Source organism: Bos grunniens, chromosome 23 (assembly GCF_055505025.1).
Source record: "Bos grunniens cultivar Pamir isolate PY7600 chromosome 23, Bosgru_T2T1.0, whole genome shotgun sequence".
In the NCBI taxonomy this organism is placed as follows: Eukaryota; Metazoa; Chordata; class Mammalia; order Artiodactyla; family Bovidae; genus Bos; species Bos grunniens.
The window spans coordinates 28,963,639-28,981,029 of NC_141187.1; the positions used below are offsets into that span (position 1 = coordinate 28,963,639).

General features: G+C 45.8%; 1 protein-coding gene across 1 annotated transcript; it reads left to right on the forward strand.

The window, feature by feature from the left end:
- The first annotated feature begins 256 nt into the window (after positions 1-256).
- Positions 257-4,263, forward strand: NEU1 (neuraminidase 1). The gene is made up of 6 exons (XM_086369308.1): positions 257-564; positions 995-1,187; positions 1,886-2,148; positions 2,836-3,018; positions 3,196-3,418; positions 3,532-4,263. The coding sequence occupies exons 1-6, from the start codon at positions 406-408 to the stop codon at positions 3,756-3,758; spliced, it is 1,248 nt and encodes a 415-aa protein (XP_086225434.1). The 5' UTR covers positions 257-405; the 3' UTR covers positions 3,759-4,263.
- The last annotated feature ends 13,128 nt before the right edge of the window (positions 4,264-17,391 follow it).

Here is a 17,391-nt window from a genome sequence, read left to right on the forward strand (position 1 = left end):
CTCGGACTTTTATTTCATCCATGATTACATGCAGCCTTTTTAACCTCGCCGGCTCTTTAAAGTAGGTCCCGCCCCCATGACGTAACCTAGATCCCTTGACCAATCAAAAGGTTTCTGCTGAGTAATGCCAGCCCCCTTCTTCACCCCATCCAATACGGTTTCCGCCCGGGTCACGCGCCCCGGGGCTTCAAAGATGGCCAATTGGAAGAAGTGGCTCTGAAGCGCAGAAGGTCACGTGCAGAGTCCTGTGAGGACCAGTTAGAGTCGCGGAAGCGCGGCTAGGCGGCTGGGTGTGGGCCGGGTTTGGGGTATACATCTGAGCGTTTAAAGGGCCGGGGTTAGTTGATCGATTCCAACCCGCGTCCGAGTCCTGGGGGCCAGGGTCGTGACCGCCGCGAGGGAGAGATGACTGAAGAGGGACCCGGTATAGTGTCCTTGGGCAAACTCAGGAGACCGCGAATGCTGCGATTATGGGGAATCTGTAGGGTTCAGATATTTTCTGCGATCTTCATGCTAATGTCTCCTGCAGGAGTCGGGGCCGGAGCAAAGGATGACTTCAGTCTGGTGGGTCCCCATTCGCATAGCTCCGTCCCCGACCCACGCGGGCTATCTGTGCCCGGTTGTCCCCGTCGGGACGGGGCTGCTGATCGCTTTCTCCTCCAAGGAACCCTGCGACCCCGTTTCCTCCTTTCCTAGTCCCTTTCCCTCTCTGGGTCCTTGTCCTCTTTCCCTCTGAGTCTCCTCTTTCAGGCTTCTTCCCCATTTGAGGTCTCCCTGTCCCTGAGGGCTCATTCTCCCCTCGTAGCTCCTTCCTAGCTCTGAGCCACCAGTTTCACTCTAAACTCTCCTCGGGTTCCCCTTAGTTCTGGGACTCCAGCTCGCACACCGGATCCCCATCACTCAGCCTCTCCCAGAGAAATCTGACTCCAAGCCTCTCTTCATTCACTCTAAAACCCAAAGTCACCTTTGTTCTGTTGACCCTTCCTCTTCCTAGGTTCATCCACTTGTGACCATGGAACAACTTCTGTGGGTGAGTGGGAAGCAAATCGGCTCCGTGGACACTTTCCGAATCCCGCTCATCACCACCACTCCTCGGGGCACTCTCCTTGCCTTTGCTGAGGCCAGAAAAATGTCGACATCGGATAAAGGAGCTAAATTCATAGCTCTGCGGAGGTCTATGGACCAGGGTATAAAGATGACTGGGTCACGAGAGGTTGGATGGGTGGGGAGCTTGACCTGCCTTTAGGGGCCTAGGGCTGCTGGATCCCTGAGAAGTAGAGAGAACCTAAAGGAGGGAAGGTGTCAGGGCAGTGATCTGGAAACTAGTATCACCAAGGAGTTGAGCATACATTCAAACATTTATTGAACACTTACTATATACTTGGCATTGTTCTAGGTTCTGTGAATACAGTTATGAACAAAACAGAGCAAAAATCCTTGCCTTCATGGGATAGGGAATGGGGAGACAGACAATATACATAATAAATAACTAAATGTATTTTTTGTGTTAAGAGGTAATAAATACAGTGGAAAAAAAACAAAATAGGGCAAGAGATAAGGAGAGTGCTAGAGTCTGACTGCAATGTTAAGTACATGATCTTTTAGCAGACTCAGAGGAGGTGAGTGAGCCTTGAGAAAGAGCATGCTAAGCAGTGTAACAGCTTAGATGCCCCAAGGAGGGAGGGAAATATTCAATGAATGAGGAGTTTGTGTGGCTGGATGGAGTGAACAAAGGTAGGTCAGAGAGGTAAGGAAGGGCAGGTCTTGTAGGCCTCGGGGCCATCATAAAGCTTTGGGTCCCTAGCCAGGAGGTGAAAATGGCAGGGAGTGGTGGAAAGAGCACCTTCAAAGTGCTTACCCTGGGTCTCTTCCTTTTTTTCTTTAGGCAGCACATGGTCTCCGACAGCTTTCATTGTGGATGATGGGGAGACCCCAGATGGGCTGAACTTGGGGGCAGTGGTGAGCGACACGACGACAGGCGTGGTCTTCCTTTTCTACTCCCTCTGTGCTCATAAGGCTGGCTGCCAGGTGGCCTCTACCATGCTGGTGTGGAGTAAGGATGATGGTGTTTCCTGGAGCTCGCCGCGGAACCTCTCCCTGGATATAGGCACCGAGATGTTTGCCCCAGGACCGGGCTCTGGCATTCAGGTCTCTGTCCTGAGATGGGTGGAAGGAGCTGCCTTGTAGAGAGTCTGCCCCATAACGGACTCCTTTGCAAAGACAAGATCCTGTGAAGTCAGATTTTTCTGTCTTAGATGGGATTCCGTGGAAGAAAGGGACATCCTGGGAAGAACATTCTACCCAGGGAAGGTGGAATTTTGCCAGTGGCATTCCATCTGGGGGTTGTCCACAGGGCTGCCCCAAACCATGTAACAATCCATGAACCCTGGCATGCTGCAGTCCACAGACTCACAGAGAGTCGGACATGACTAAACAACTGAACTGAATCCATGTACAGATTAGAAAAAAATTAGAAAACCCCATGCAGATTAGGGAAAAAAACTCCTTCATTTGGGCAGACACAAGCCTGTGCCATGGGCCACAGCTTGGTCCATGAACACAGGTTGGGTTTAAGCTTCCATCTGATGCCTGTGGCTAGGCCTCCTTGTCCTTCGCACAGCCTGTCCAGAGTATACCCTGTATGCCCCCAAGGAGTTTATTCTGCCAAAAAGCTAAATTCAGTCAGTGGGTGTTTGCAAGGCTTGCGGGACCCACAGCAAGGACAGAACGGAAGGGGACTGGGTGTATCCTCAAACTTAGGTGAGGGGTCCCCCTTCCCTGCCTCTGAGCCTCCTCAGTGTCTCTGTCTGCAGCATCCCGATCCTTTCCCCACAGAAACAGCGGGAGCCTCGGAAGGGCCGACTTATCGTGTGTGGCCACGGAACGCTGGAGCGGGATGGGGTTTTCTGCCTGCTCAGCGATGATCACGGCGTCTCCTGGCGCTACGGAGGTGGGGTCAGTGGCATCCCCTACGGCCAGCCCAAGCGGGAAAATGACTTCAACCCCGATGAGTGCCAGGTGAGGATTCCACCTGTTCCCCACCCGCCCGACCTGCTCTGCCCTCCAGAGGCCCATTTTACTCAGACCCCGGGTCTGGCTGCCCAGCTCTGTGCCAGCCAGCCTTGCTCCCTCAGGGATGGGGCCCTGGGCCCTGCCCCTGCCCTGGGTCTTCCTGAAGCCCTCTCCTCCACTCAGCCCTACGAGCTCCCCGATGGCTCAGTCGTCATCAACGCGCGGAACCAAAACAACTACCACTGCCATTGCCGCATCATCCTCCGCAGCTACGACGCCTGTGACACCCTGAGGCCTCGGGATGTGACCTTTGACACGGAGCTCGTGGACCCTGTGGTAGCTGCAGGGGCTGTAGCCACCAGCTCTGGCATTGTCTTCTTCTCCAACCCAGCCCATCCAGAGTTCCGTGAGTATATGCCAGGTGGTGTGGGGTGGGCAGGGGAGCCCCTGTGACCGAAAGAAGGCCGCCTTGTCCAGGAGGGAAGCCCTTCATCTCCCTGACTCTGCTGCTGTTCCCAGGAGTAAACCTGACCCTGCGCTGGAGCTTCAGCAACGGTACCTCCTGGAGGAAGGAGACGGTCCAGCTGTGGCCGGGGCCCAGTGGCTATTCATCGCTGACCACCCTGGAGGGCAACGTGGATGGGAAGGATGAGGCCCCACAGCTCTACGTCCTGTATGAGAAAGGCCGGAACCAGTACATGGAGAGCATCTCTCTGGTCAAAGTCAGCGTCTACGGAACACTGTGAACTGTGCACCTGCCATGGGGGCAGAGGGCCCTGAACTGAGCCTCAGGACCGTGGGTCTGCAGAGGGTCTGCTGGAGGAGCCTAGAGGACAGTTCTACCTTCCTTTCGACGCTAGCCTTTTGCAAAATCAACTTCTCTTTGACAGGGAGATCATTCCTTTAAGACTAAAAACCTGGCTTCTCCCACCCAGGAGGAGCTGCCCGCACCTGGGAGCGCTTCCCTTCCACATTGTGCACCCCCTGCCCTTTCTGCCCTCCTGGGACAATGACTGGTCCTTTTCTTGGGCAGGGCTAGGTGGGCCTGTAGCATTAAATAAATGTGAACTCAGGGAACTTGGGAAGACTTACCTCTTTGGGGTAAAATACTGGTTTTGGAGAGGGTTGATGAAAGCGCTAGGAGGGCAGGACATTTGGCTTCAAGAGAGGATGAGGGGCACCATGCACTTTGATTATTTATGAATCAAAATGTTTGTAACTTAACATTTTAATGAAGGAGAATGAATATTTGCAGTGTCTCTCTGTTTCTGTCATTGCGCGTCTTCGTATCTGTTTTCCCCGTGCACACGTGTGGGATGGGGCGTGAACTTGGGTAAGGAAGCTAGTGTGCTTATTGACTGTGAAAATCTGTGACTCTGGCAAGGCAAATCCTCCTTTTTGACTTCATACTCTTTCCTATCACAGAAGAAGTTCGCTCTTCACAGGTGTAATGAGGAGCAGGAGGAGGAACCTCGTAAGATAATTAAAAACCAGCTGCATTGTAATTCTAAGGTGGGATGAGAAGCTGTCCTCCATGAAGCAGGGAGAAGGTGTGTAAAATGCAGGTGAGAAGCTTCTCCCAGGCCAGCCTGGCAGAGAAATAAGCACTGTGGCAATTACATGTGAAAATAGCATTTCGTCCTAGAGCAGATGCTGTGAAAAGAGCCTGCAGCTGAGTGGGACAGCCACAGCTTTCCTCTGTATGGAAAGAAAATGCAATGCCTGGATAAGATGGTAGAAATGTTCAGGACTTTTTTTTTTTTTTTGGCTGTGCTGGGTCGTCGTGGCTGTGTGGGCTTTTCTTTAGTTGCGGTGAGTGGAACTTACTCTTCCTAGTGGTGCTCAGGCTTCTCATTGTGGTGGCTTCTCTTGTGGAGGACAGGCTCTAGGCACTCGGGCTTCAGTAGTTGCGGCTCTCTGGCTCTAGAGTTCAGGCTCCGTAGTTATGGCACACCGCTTGGTTGCTCCTCAGCATGTGGAATCTTCCTGGACCAGGGATCAGACCTGTGTACCCTGCATTGGCAGGTGGGATCTTATCCACTGCACCATCAGGAAAGTCCTCAAGACATTCTTTATGTCTTTATCATAAAGAGATGAGGGCCGCATTCATTTGCAGTTAGAGATATCTTTTACTTTCAACTGCATTTATAAGAAAATGTTAGAATAATTTATTCTATCTGACGGAAGAAGTAGAATATATCCTACTGGGTGTAAAGACAAGGTGTAATTTTGTTATGTTCTATCCAGAGTTTGTGGTCAACAATGTAATACTTGATTTTTCATTTTATAGACATTTTCAAAAATACAAAATTAGAGAAAATAGCTTAGTGAACCTCAAGTACCACAACATCCAGTTTCAGCAGTTAATCAAGATGTTACCACGTTGCATCATCTGATCCTTTTGTCTATTTTCTTTGTTGAAGTATTTTAAAACAAATCCCAGACCTCATGACATTTCACCCCTACATTCTTAAGTATGCATCTCATTCTTTTTTTTATTACATTTTATTACATAACCATAATGCTATTGCAGTGGCCACAGGACTGGAAAAGGTCAGTTTTCATTCCAATCCCAAAGAAAGGCAATGCCAAAGAATGTTCAAACTACCACACAATTGCACTCATTTCACACACTAGTAAAGTAATGCTCAAAATTCTCCAAGCCAGGCTTCAACAGTACGTGAACTGTGAACTTCCAGATGTTCAAGCTGGATTTAGAAAAGGCAGAGAGGAATCAGATTAAATTGCCAACACCCGTTGGATCATCGAAAGAGCAAGAGAGTTCCAGAAAAACATCTGCTTCATTGACTACACCAAAGCCTTTGACTATGTGGATCACAACAAACTGGAAAATTCTTAAAGAGATGGGAATACCAGACCACCTGACCTGCCTCCTGAGAAATTTGTATGCAGGTCAAGAAGCAACAGTTAGAACTGGACATGGAACAACAGACTGGTTCCAAATAGGGAAAGGAGTACGTCAAGGTTGTATATTGCCACCCTGCTTATTTAACTTATATGCAGAGTACATCATTCGAAATGCCAGGCTGGATGAAGCACAAGGTGGAATCAAGATTGCCGGGAGAAATATCAATAACCTCAGATACAAAAATGACCCCACCCTTATGGCAGAAAGCGAAGAAGAACTAAAGAGTTTCTTGATGAAAGTGAAAGAGGAGAGTGAAAAAGTTGGCTTAAAACTCAACATTCAGAAAACTAAGAGCATGGCGTCCGTCCCATCACTTCATGGCAAATAGATGGGGAAACAATGGAAACAGTGGCTGACTTTATTTTTCTGGGCTCCAAAATCACTGCAGATGGTGACTGCAGTCATGAAATTAAAAGTCACTTGCTCCTTGGAAGAAAAGCTATAACCAACCTAGACAGCATATTAAAATGCAGAGACATTGCTTTGCCAACAAAGGTCCATCTAGTCAAAGCTAGGGTTTTTCCAGTAGTCATGTATGGATATGAGAGTTGGATTATGAAGAAAGCTGAGTGCTGAAGAGTTGATGCTTTTGAACTGTGGTGTTGGAGAAGACTCTTGAGAGTCTCTTGGACTGCAAGGAGATCAAACCAGTCAATCCTAAAAGAAATCCGTCTGATGTGAAGAACTGACTCATTTGAAAAGACCCTGATGCTGGAAAAGACTGAAGGCAGGGGGACAACAGAGTATGAGATGGTTGGACGGCATCACCGACTCGATGGACATGAGTTTGAGCGAGCTGCGGAGTTGGTGATGGACAGGGAAGCCTGGTATGCTGCAGTCCATGGGGTCGCAAGGGGTCGGACATGACTGAGCGACTGAACTGAATGCTTTTGCACACCCAAAACATTCACAATAACTGTGATATACTCTAAAACCCAAGTTGGTTATTCAAATTTCCTCAGATATCTTATTTTAGTTGATTTGTTCAAACCAGGATCTCAAGAAAATCTACTCGTTGCATTTGATATTTCTTAAATCTTTTTAATCTACAGTAGTTCACCTCTCCTCTCTTTTCTCTCTCTCTCTTTTATTTTTTTGGATACCATCTACACAGAAGGAGGTTCATTTTGTCCTGTAGAATGTCCTGTAGAATGGAGTGTCATTTAACTTTTTCCTCCATCCCCTGTGTTTCCACTTACCAAACCTGAAGGTTTAATTAGATTTGGATTCCTCCGGGTGAGGAGGAGCGTAGGACAAGATTCCTTCTCAGGTGCCGTGTGTTTCCTGTTGTGCTCCCTCAGGACCAAGTCCTGCTTGCTGGTCCCTCTCTTGAGTAAAGCTGAGGGTAAGTGGTGTGTTCAGATAGCCATTAACTCTGCTGTGTAAGGTTTCCCCATCAACCTTCTAACTGACAGTTACGTACACAGATGAGTTTTGCCTGAATCAGTTATTTCAGGAGGGGTTATGAAATACTGGCTTTTGAATTATATTATTTTCTCTTCACTTATTAACTGGAATGCTTTAATGAAAAAGAAGTGTCCCTCATCAAGGTTGTTGGGTTACCCTGAAGCATGGTTCATATGGGAAAGGCAGGATAAATGCCTCCTTTCTCCCCTTTCGTTGCCAGTTCTCAAAGTAAACTGATGTGTTCATAGTACTTTACCTGGGCCGGTAAACCACGTTGTTACCACACAGGACATACATACAGAGGCGGAGTCTGCGGGCCTACGGGGGGGACATGGGGATGTCGGAGAGAAGAAATATGAAGAGGAAAACACAGGCGGCCTGACTGGGGGCAGAGGATCCGCCCTGCTTTTCTGACACAGATGGAGAAATAGATACTTATCAGAAATAACTGGACTTCCCTGGTGGTCCGGTGGCTAAGACTCCACTCTCCCAAAGCAGGAGGGCCGGGTTCAATCCCGGGTCAGAGAACTAGATCCCACATGACACCGAGTTCACATGCAGCAACTAAAGATCTCGAATGCTTCACCCAAGTAAATAAATATTTTTAAACTAAATGGTGGCGTAAGAACCTGTCTCTAAGTGCAGGGGACAAGAGACATGGGTTTCATCCCTAGGTTGGGAAGATCCCCTGGAGGAGGGCATGGCAACCCACTCCAGAATTTCTGCCTGGAGAATCCCCATGGACAGAGGAGCCTGACAGACTGTAGTCCACCGGGTCACAAAGAGTCAGACACAACTGAAGCAACTTAGCACACCCACAAAAACTACATAGAAGGAAATGAAAAGATAAATAAACAGAAGGAAAAAGATAAATAAATGACCTCTGGGTAATTCGGTAAAAATACAACCACAAAGGTGGTGCCCATAGTGAATGACCCAACCCAATGTGTATCGAGAGAGGGAAGGTTGGAGGGAAGAGTGAAGATGTGCAATCACCTTTGTGCTTCAGTATCAAGCCCAGCTAACTTGGTGATATTCCTATCAACCAATTTAAGGAATGTTGTTCAACCTTCACCAAGCTTGCTTTTGTTATTTTGGAATTCCTCAAGCTGTTCAAGTGCCCTCGCCATTGGAGGTAGAAGCCCGGTAGACAATAACTAACACGGGTTCACTGAGGATGTCGTGCCAACCCCAGTGGCAGTTCCTTGCTCATGGCTCTAAAAGGAGAGATCAAGGGGAGGCCAGTGTCTCAGGATGTCTGAGTCTCAATGAGGCATTTGATACAGTCATAAGGAACCAAAGGAAAATTTCCTGGACCTGTGTATACAAAAAAGAGGGGAAATTCATTTACCACCACTGGAGGATCCTTTTACACTTTAATACCAACCTCTTACATGATACTATAAATAGAGGAAAAGAATGAATCATTTCCCTTACCTTTGCAGGAACAAGTAATTCAGGTTAAAGTACCAGTTGATGAGAGATTATTTATTTTATAGGAGAATATAAAAATAAGTATAGAAAAAGTAACCAAATTGGAAAATCATCATTTTGCAAACTTGAATGACAGTTCCCATTTGAAAGGCACCCTCCCTGAACCTAGACAGCATATTAAAAAGCAAAGACATTACTTGGCCAACAAAGGTCTGTCTAGTCAAAGCTAGGGTTTTTCCAGTAGTCGTGTGTGGATGTGAGAGTTGGGCTATAAAGAAAGCTGAGTGCCGAAGAATTGATGCTTTTGAACTGCGGTGTTGGAGAAGACTCTTGAGAGTCCCTTGGACTGCAAGGAGATCCAACCAGTCAATCCTAAAGGAAATCAGTCCTGAATATTCATTGGAAGGATTGATACTGAAGCTAAAGCTCCAATACTTTGGCCACATGATGCAAAGAACTGACTCACTGGAAAAGACCCTGATGCTGGGAAAGATTGAAGGCAGGAAGAAAAGGGGATGATAGAGGATGAGATGGTTGAATGGCATCACCAACTCGATGGACATGAGTTTGAGCAAGCTGTGGGAGCTGGTGATGGACAGGGAAGCCTGGCAAACTGCAGTCCATGGGGTCACAGAGTCAGACACAACTGAGTGACTGAACTGAACTGAATTCCCTGAACCAGGAGAACAAAAAGCTGAGACCAAGAGAATTCTGTACAAACAAAACTTGGGAATTTCCGAGAGGCCCAGTGGTGAAGACTCAGTGCTTTCACTGCCATGACCTGGGTTAAGTTCCCAGTTAGGGAAGGAAGATTCTGCAACAAAAACAGAACTTGTTAAAATAATCCTTATCTTCCTTTAGCCTCCCCACGTAGTTTAGACACTTTCCCACAATTGCCTCTTTCATTCAACCTAACATATAAGCAAGTATGTTTTGCCATGTCTTTGGGATTTCATTTTTTTTATGAAGGCTTGTGTTATGTAAAACTTAAATATGTATACTTTTCTCCTGTCAATCTGTCTTTGTCAGGTTGATTTTTCAGAAGGAGCCTGGGACCCTAAGAAGGTCAAGGAAAACTTTCCCCTTCCCTACACAGGCAAAGATCATCAGTGGATGCCAAAATCATTAGGTTAACTGTGATGGAGGTTGGATATTCATTCACATGGTGCTGAAACCAAGGGTAGTCAGTAGTTAGCCATTAATAAGTAATAATAGTAACCTGCCTTCACTGACCAAGCTCACTTTGTTTTTACAGAAACTTGCCTGTCCTCCAAATGCCACATAGCCCAAACAATGTTTGCCCAAGTTGTTTTTTGAGACTTGGAGCCGGCTGTGTCTGGTTTGAGCTAGAGCCAGTTAAGACTCTCCATCTGGACGTGCACGAGTGTCTGCTGGATGACATTTTGACATCAGAGGGACAAAAGCTTCATTCTCAGAGCTTGCAGTCATTTTCTAAACACAGGTCCCAATAAGAGGCCTGTAGCTTAGTTGTTCCCGTGCAGAATGTTGATCACAGCACCTCTTATCTCCAATTACCTTTCACCACACCTCAGCTTTATCCCATGAATATCCCAAGCCCCTTGTCTTTTGGGAATTAAATTTGAGGCTTGTCCTCTCATCCCTTGGTTGGCTGCTTTATGAATAAGCCCTCTGCTGCAAACCTAGCATTTGGCTTGCTTTGCATCAGGCAGACAAACATGGTTTGGTAACACTGCCAAAGAAATAAACCATCTTGCCACTCAAAAGGGCAAAAAGTACTTATACAAGGAAGAGATCCTAGGGGTTGCTACTTTAATAGGGTGATCAAACTAAGGTCAAGAATAATGGAACAAGTAGACATTATGATCCCCCTGACACAAAGCCCTGTGAAGTACATAGAACTTTTTGGTAGACTGAAAAAAATGATTGCCTGAAAGATATCCCTGAAGGACAGGGAAGCCTGGTGTGCTGCAGTCCATGGGGTAACAAAGAGTCTGACACGACTGAATTGACTAAACAACAACAAAAGATATTCATGCCTTAATCCCTGGAACGTGTGGTTATCTTACACTGGGATAAAGAGGGTCTTTGCAGATGTGATTAAATCAAGGGTCTTGCAATGGGGAGATCTTCCTGGGTTGTCTGGGAGAGCTCTAAATGCAATCACACTTATCACTCTAAGAGGGAGGCCGAAGAAGACTCAGTACACACAAGTATAGAGCAGGAAGCAGTGTGACACAGAGGCAGAGACTGGAGTGATGTGGCTGTCACAGCGGTCCAAGTGCGAGTTGGAAAAGAATTTCCAGACACAGAGCATTTCAGAAGGGAGTGGGTTTATTATGAACAAAGAGCAGAGATAATGAGAGTGCTGAGAGCACAGTAGGCCGATCTCCTAACAGACCAGGGAGAGTCAATGGGATGCTGTTAAAACAGTGGGCCAGCTCAAGGGAGAGCCAACCCGTTTCATGAGTTAGTAGCCAATTTTTATAGTCTCCAGACAAAATTTCTGCTGGAAGAGTGGCATTAGGTAATGGGTTAGGGCCTTGTAGAGTGACTACCAGGGTGGGCATTTTTGCTTAACTGGGGTCAGGAAGCTTGATGATGATGATCAGCAAGCTTTTGACAACAGTTACAAAGGGGCTCAGTCAGTTTCAGAGGTGACCTTGGTTCTGGGCTCTACTTCATTGGCCTTGGTGCAAGACCTCACGCTTGTGACCTTGGGATGAGACTCCACAGTGGCCACAAGTCAAGTTATGCCAGCAGCCACCAGAAGCTGGAGGAACAGATTTTTCCCTCATGTCTCTGGAGTGGGCCAGGCCTTGTGGACACCTTGATTTTTTTGTTTTGAACTTCTGGCTCCCAGAATTGTGAAGGACGACATATCTTTTTTTTTTAAACCATCAAGTTTGTAGTAATTTGTTATAGCACCGTAGGAAACTAATACCTGGTGTAATTCATGAAGTATTCTTGCCCAAACCATGTAATCAGAATCTAATTAGGCCTTTAAGGGAATTCCCTGGTGGTCCAGTGGTTCAATCCCTGGTTGGGGTACTATTAATAAGATCCCACAGAGCTGCTCAATGCAGCCAAAAAAAAAAAAAAAAAGGAATCTAATTAGGCCTTTAAGAGTAATTGCTAGGTTAAAGAAAAAGCAGAACCTTGAGGAACAAGTTAAAAACACCATGAGAGTACAGTTTGATGAAACCAACATGTGGAGTATCCTACAAAACAACTGCCCAAGTCTCTTCAAAGGATCATTGTCACAGAAAGAAGGGGACTGTTCTAGAATAAAGAGACTAACAAGATCTAACAGTAAAATAAAGTGCTTGATCCTTGATTCAAGAATACTGGCCCTTGAAAGAACAATTACCATAAAAGAATTTTGGGGAACAGTTGAAAAATTTGAATATTTATTAAGTATTAAGTAATATTGTTGTTTAGTTGCTAAGTCATGTCTGACCCTTTTGAGACCCCATGTACTGTAGCCCGACAGGCTCCTCTGTCCATAAGATTGCCCAGGCAAGAATACTAGAGTGGGTTGCCATTTCCTTCTCCAGAGGATCTTCCCGACCCAGGGATCAAACCTGGGTCTCATGCATTGACAGGTGGATTCTTTACCACTGAGCCATCTGAGAAGCCCATTAAGTAATATTAGGAATTATTAATTTTCTCAGGCATAATCATATTGTAGGCAAATGTCCTTAGATTTTGGGTATGCATGCTGAAATATTAAGCATAAAATGCCTTGATCTCTATAATTCACATTGAAATGCACCTGCTAAATATATATATTTTATATGTGTGTGTATATGTATACACACATACATAATTTAATATATATATATTTTTTTCCATTTGCCATATTTTCATATGTGGGAAAATGTTGCAGTACTGGATTAGGTGGTGGGTATATGGGTATTTATATTCTTCCTACTGTTTTAAAAGTTTCCTAATAAAAGAAATGTAAGAAGCAATCAGCCTCTTTTAAAAGGAGGTTATAACAGTTGCTCAGCTTCCTTTAGAAGAAATCAGGACTTCCCTGGTGGTCCAGTAGTTAAGAGTCCGCCTTGCAATGCAGAGGTTGTAGGTTCGATCCCTGGTCTGGTCAGGAACTAAGATCTCACATGCTACGGGGCACCTAAGCCCGAGTGCCACAGTGAAGATCCCACATGTCTCAACTAAGACATAATGCAGCCAAACATTAAAAAAAAAAGAAAAAGCAACTATAGAAGCAATCAACCCAGTGTGGAGCTCAGCCTCTCCCTGCATGCTGCTGGGAAATGGGAGACTCCAGATCCCGGGTGGTACCCGACATTGTTGCATGGCCTTTTAAAGACAGCTCCCTCTGTGGTTATTTATCAGCACATAACTGTTTGATAACTGGCTGACATCTCTATCCTCACTATATTTAGAAGTTAATGGTTTAATGACAGGCAATAAACAGTCTTGAAATATGACCTATTCTCACCTGAGAGTCATCTGACAGGGGCCAATAAAATTTAACACTTTTAAGAGTCAGCAGGTACTTTAACCCTTAGGATAATCTCTTTGTCCCTATTCTTTGGGAAATAACACAATCAGAAGACTGTTTTGGGAAACTATGAGGTTAATGGTCAAAGTACAATAAACAAAGTAACAGGGACTTCCCTGGTGATCTAGTGGCTAAGACTAGTTCCCTAGTCAGGGAACTAGATCCCACATGCGGTGACTAAGACCCGGTGCAGCCAAATAAATTAACTAAATAAATTAAAAAAGAAAGAAAGAAACAGATGGCCCTGAGCTGCTGAAAGCCACATGCCCACAGATGCCACTGGACAGAACTAGCCACTGTGTCTGCAATTGTTCTCACTGGAGCATTAAAACAAACCAGCAAGGTGAGAGCAGCTCTAAGCAAACAATGCCAAATGCTGGAGTGGCTCATTTCATCTTTCCTATCAATTCCTTTTCATGCTACTCATTTCTGTTTTCTCTACTCCACATTATGGATGATTCTTCCAGGTTACTAATTCTCTACCAGTGGACTGAATTAGCCTCTTTATCTCTTTGAACAACTTTAGTCTCAGATTCCAGAAGATCTCCAGTTAAGGTAAGAGGTCCTTGCTCCTATGGCTGGAGGGACCTTTACAATCTCTCGTTTCTTGTTTCCTTGAACCTCCCTCGAACAGGCGGGCGGCAGTGGGCACAACTGAGGGACTCTGGAGAGGCTACTCCTCAGCATGTCCCAAAGGCGCTATCTGCGGAGCCCCAGTAGCTGTTACACAAGCCGGTGGGGGTTCTTCTGTCCTTTCTCTTCTCTGTGCCAAGGATCAGACCAATGAAACTGTGAGCACCGGTCAGATATTTAGCAAATTTTCCGGCGGGCTATGAGGGGGATTCCTTGGCACATTTTCCCCACTGCTTTTTCCTCCTGTCCTTCGGCTTTCTCCCGCGACTCAAGCCCAGCCAAAACTAATGAAACTCAGGCTCCGATGTCGCATTGCAAAAATTCATTGAGAGACAAAGCAATAAGAGGTGGATTTGTTAGGATCTAGAGAGAACCCACACTTCAGGGTGTGAACCATTGCTGAGGACAAGGGCTGGGGCCATGGAATTAGGCCTGGCTAGGTTTTGGAGAAGGCAATGGCACCCCACTCCAGTACTCTTGCCTGGAAAATCCCATGGGCAGAGGAGCCTGGTAGGCTGCAGTCCATGGGGTTGCAAAGAGTAGGACACGAGTGAGTGACTTCACTTTCACTTTCATGCATTGGAGAAGGAAATGGCAACCCACTCCAGTGTTCTTGCCTGGAGAATCCTAGGGGCGGGGGAGCCTGGTGGGTTGCCGTCTATGGGGTCGAACAGAGTCGGACACAACTGAAGCGACTTAGCAGCAGCAGCAGTCTACAAGCATGCTCCCCATCTGAGTTTCTTGGTTGTAAAGTCACCTGCTGATTTGTTCTCCTGAGGATGTTTTTTATTTTGGCTCATCTTGCTAACAGTTGTCTTCCAAGGGAGCTCCCTGTCTGGAGGCATCCCTGGGGCTGACTTAAGCTTTTGCCTGTGTTCAGCCCTCTGAGATTCACAGGTTCCAAACCACATTTAAGTTATTAAGTAGTTCGGACATACAAAAATATGAATTGCACAACGAGCTCCCATAGACCCTTCATATACTTCCTTGAATACATCTCTCCATACTCACCCCACCTTGAATTTAGCATTTAACAATCCTATGCATTTTTTTACTGTGATGCTATGCTATGCTATGCTAAGTCACTTCAGTCGTGTCCGACTCCGTGCGACCCCATAGACGGCAGCCCACCAGGCTCCCCCGTCCCTGGGATTCTCCAGGCAAGAACACTGGAGTGGGTTGCCATTTCCTTCTCCAATGCATCAAAGTGAAAAGTGAAAGGGAAGTCGCTCAGTTGTGTCCGACTCCTAGCGACCCCATGGACTGCAGCCTATAAGGCTCCTCTGTCCATGGGATTTTCCAGGCAAGAGTACTGGAGTGGGGTGCCATTGCCTTCTCTGTTTTACTGTGATACTTAACTCCAAACAATGCATATATTTTAAATTTATTTACAATGTTAATTTCTGCTATACAGTGAAATAATTCAGTTATACATACATATGTAGTGTATATATATATATATATATACACACACACACACATTCCTTTTCATATTCTTTCTCATTAGACTTATCACAGAATATTGAATATAGTTCCTGTGGTACACAGTAGGACCTTTAGACAATGTGTTATTTAGTGATGTTTTCACATTACATACTATTTTTCTGTGATTTGCTTTTTTCCTTCATATTGTGAGATTAATCCACACTGGTATGTTAGGCATATTACCTCTGCATGTAACACATGGTATATTGTAAATATACCATTTTCCTACTGGAGAACACTTGAGCCTCTTTTTTCTCCCCCATTACAATCAGTAACATCAAGGATTCATGTACATTAATCTGTATGACTGTGTTTAGGGTGTGTTACCAGAAGTGGAAACACTGGGTTGAAAAGAACACACCTCATTTTTAGTAGGTACACAGCACACGTGAGAGAGCACACAGAGAAAAACAGTTTATTTAAGATTGAAGTGAAGCAGAAAGCAGGGTTTCCCTGGAGACTGGAAAGAATCTGCCCATAATGGGAGAGATTCAATCCCTGGGTTGGGAAGATCCCCTGGAGAAGGGAATGGCTACTCACTCCAGTATTCTTGCCTAGAGAATTCCATGGAGAGGAACCTAGCGGGCTAGTCTATGGAGTCGAAAAGTCAGACACAACTCAGGAACATTTTCACTTTTAAGGCAGAAAGACAGATGAGTATCCGGTCTGAGGAGTGCAGTAAAAATTAAATACACATATAGGACAGATCTGGGTCTCTGTTTACACTTGTCCAATTATCTTTTTTCACACCAGACCAGTCCCTAAGACCCTCCCCAAGATGTGTGCAACTTTTTGCCAAGGTGGAGTCCACCGCAGACGCCTGTGGAGGGATATCCGAGCTTATCATGGGGCAGCATCCCCCTCCTTTTTTGACCCCCAGGGAAACTTCCTGCGAACGGTCTTTATTTTAGCAGAACTCAGCTCAGCTTCTGCCACTAGCTTTGTCCTTGGAGTGTCTGGGTGAGAACAAAGCTTCAATTTTACTCCACTTGACAAACACCAGCTGTCCAGCCCAGGTGCCCATCTATCTCCTACCACAATACCTGTCTGTGACCTTAAGCAAATAGACCACCTGACCTGCCTTTTAAGAAACCTGTATGCAGGTCAGGAAGCAACAGTGAGAACTGAACATGGAACAACAGACTGGTTCCAAATAGGAAAAGGAATACATCAAGGCTGTATATTGTCACCCTGTTTATTTAACTTATATGCAGAGTACATCATGAGAAACGCTGGGCTGGAGGAAGCACAAGCTGGAATCAAGATTGCCAGGAGAAATATCAATAACCTCAGATATGCCGATGACACCACCCTTATGGCAGAAAGTGAAGAGGAACTAAAAAGCCTCTTGATAAAAGTGAAAGAGGAGAATGAAAAAGTTGGTTTAAAACTCAACATTCAGAAAACTAAGATCATGGCATCGGGTCCCATCACTTCATGGCAAATAGATGGGGAAACAGTGGCTGACTTCATGAAATTGAAAGACACTTACTCCTTGAAAAGAAAGTTATAACCAACCTAGACAGCATATTAAAAAGCAGAGACATTATTTTGCCAACAAAGGTTCGTCTAGTCAAGGCTATGGTTTTTCCAGTGGTCATGTATGGATGTGAAAGTTGGACTGTGAAGAAAGCTGAGCACCAAAGAATTGATGCTTTTGAACTGTGGTGTTGGAGAAGACTCCTGAGAGTCCCTTGGACTGCAAGGAGATCCAACCAGTCCATCCTAAAGATCAGTCCTGGGTGTTCATTGGATGGACTGATGTTGAAGCTGAAACTCCAATACTTTGGTCACCTGATGGGAAGAACTGACTCATTTGAAAAGACCCTGGTGCTGGGAAAGGTTGAGGGCAGGAGAAGGGGATGACAGAGGATGAGATGGTTGGATGGCATCACTGACTCAATGGACATGGGCTTGGGTAGACTGGACTGAAGATTAAAGAACCCAAGGTCAGAGAATAACGATGGGAGCAAGTGACCTT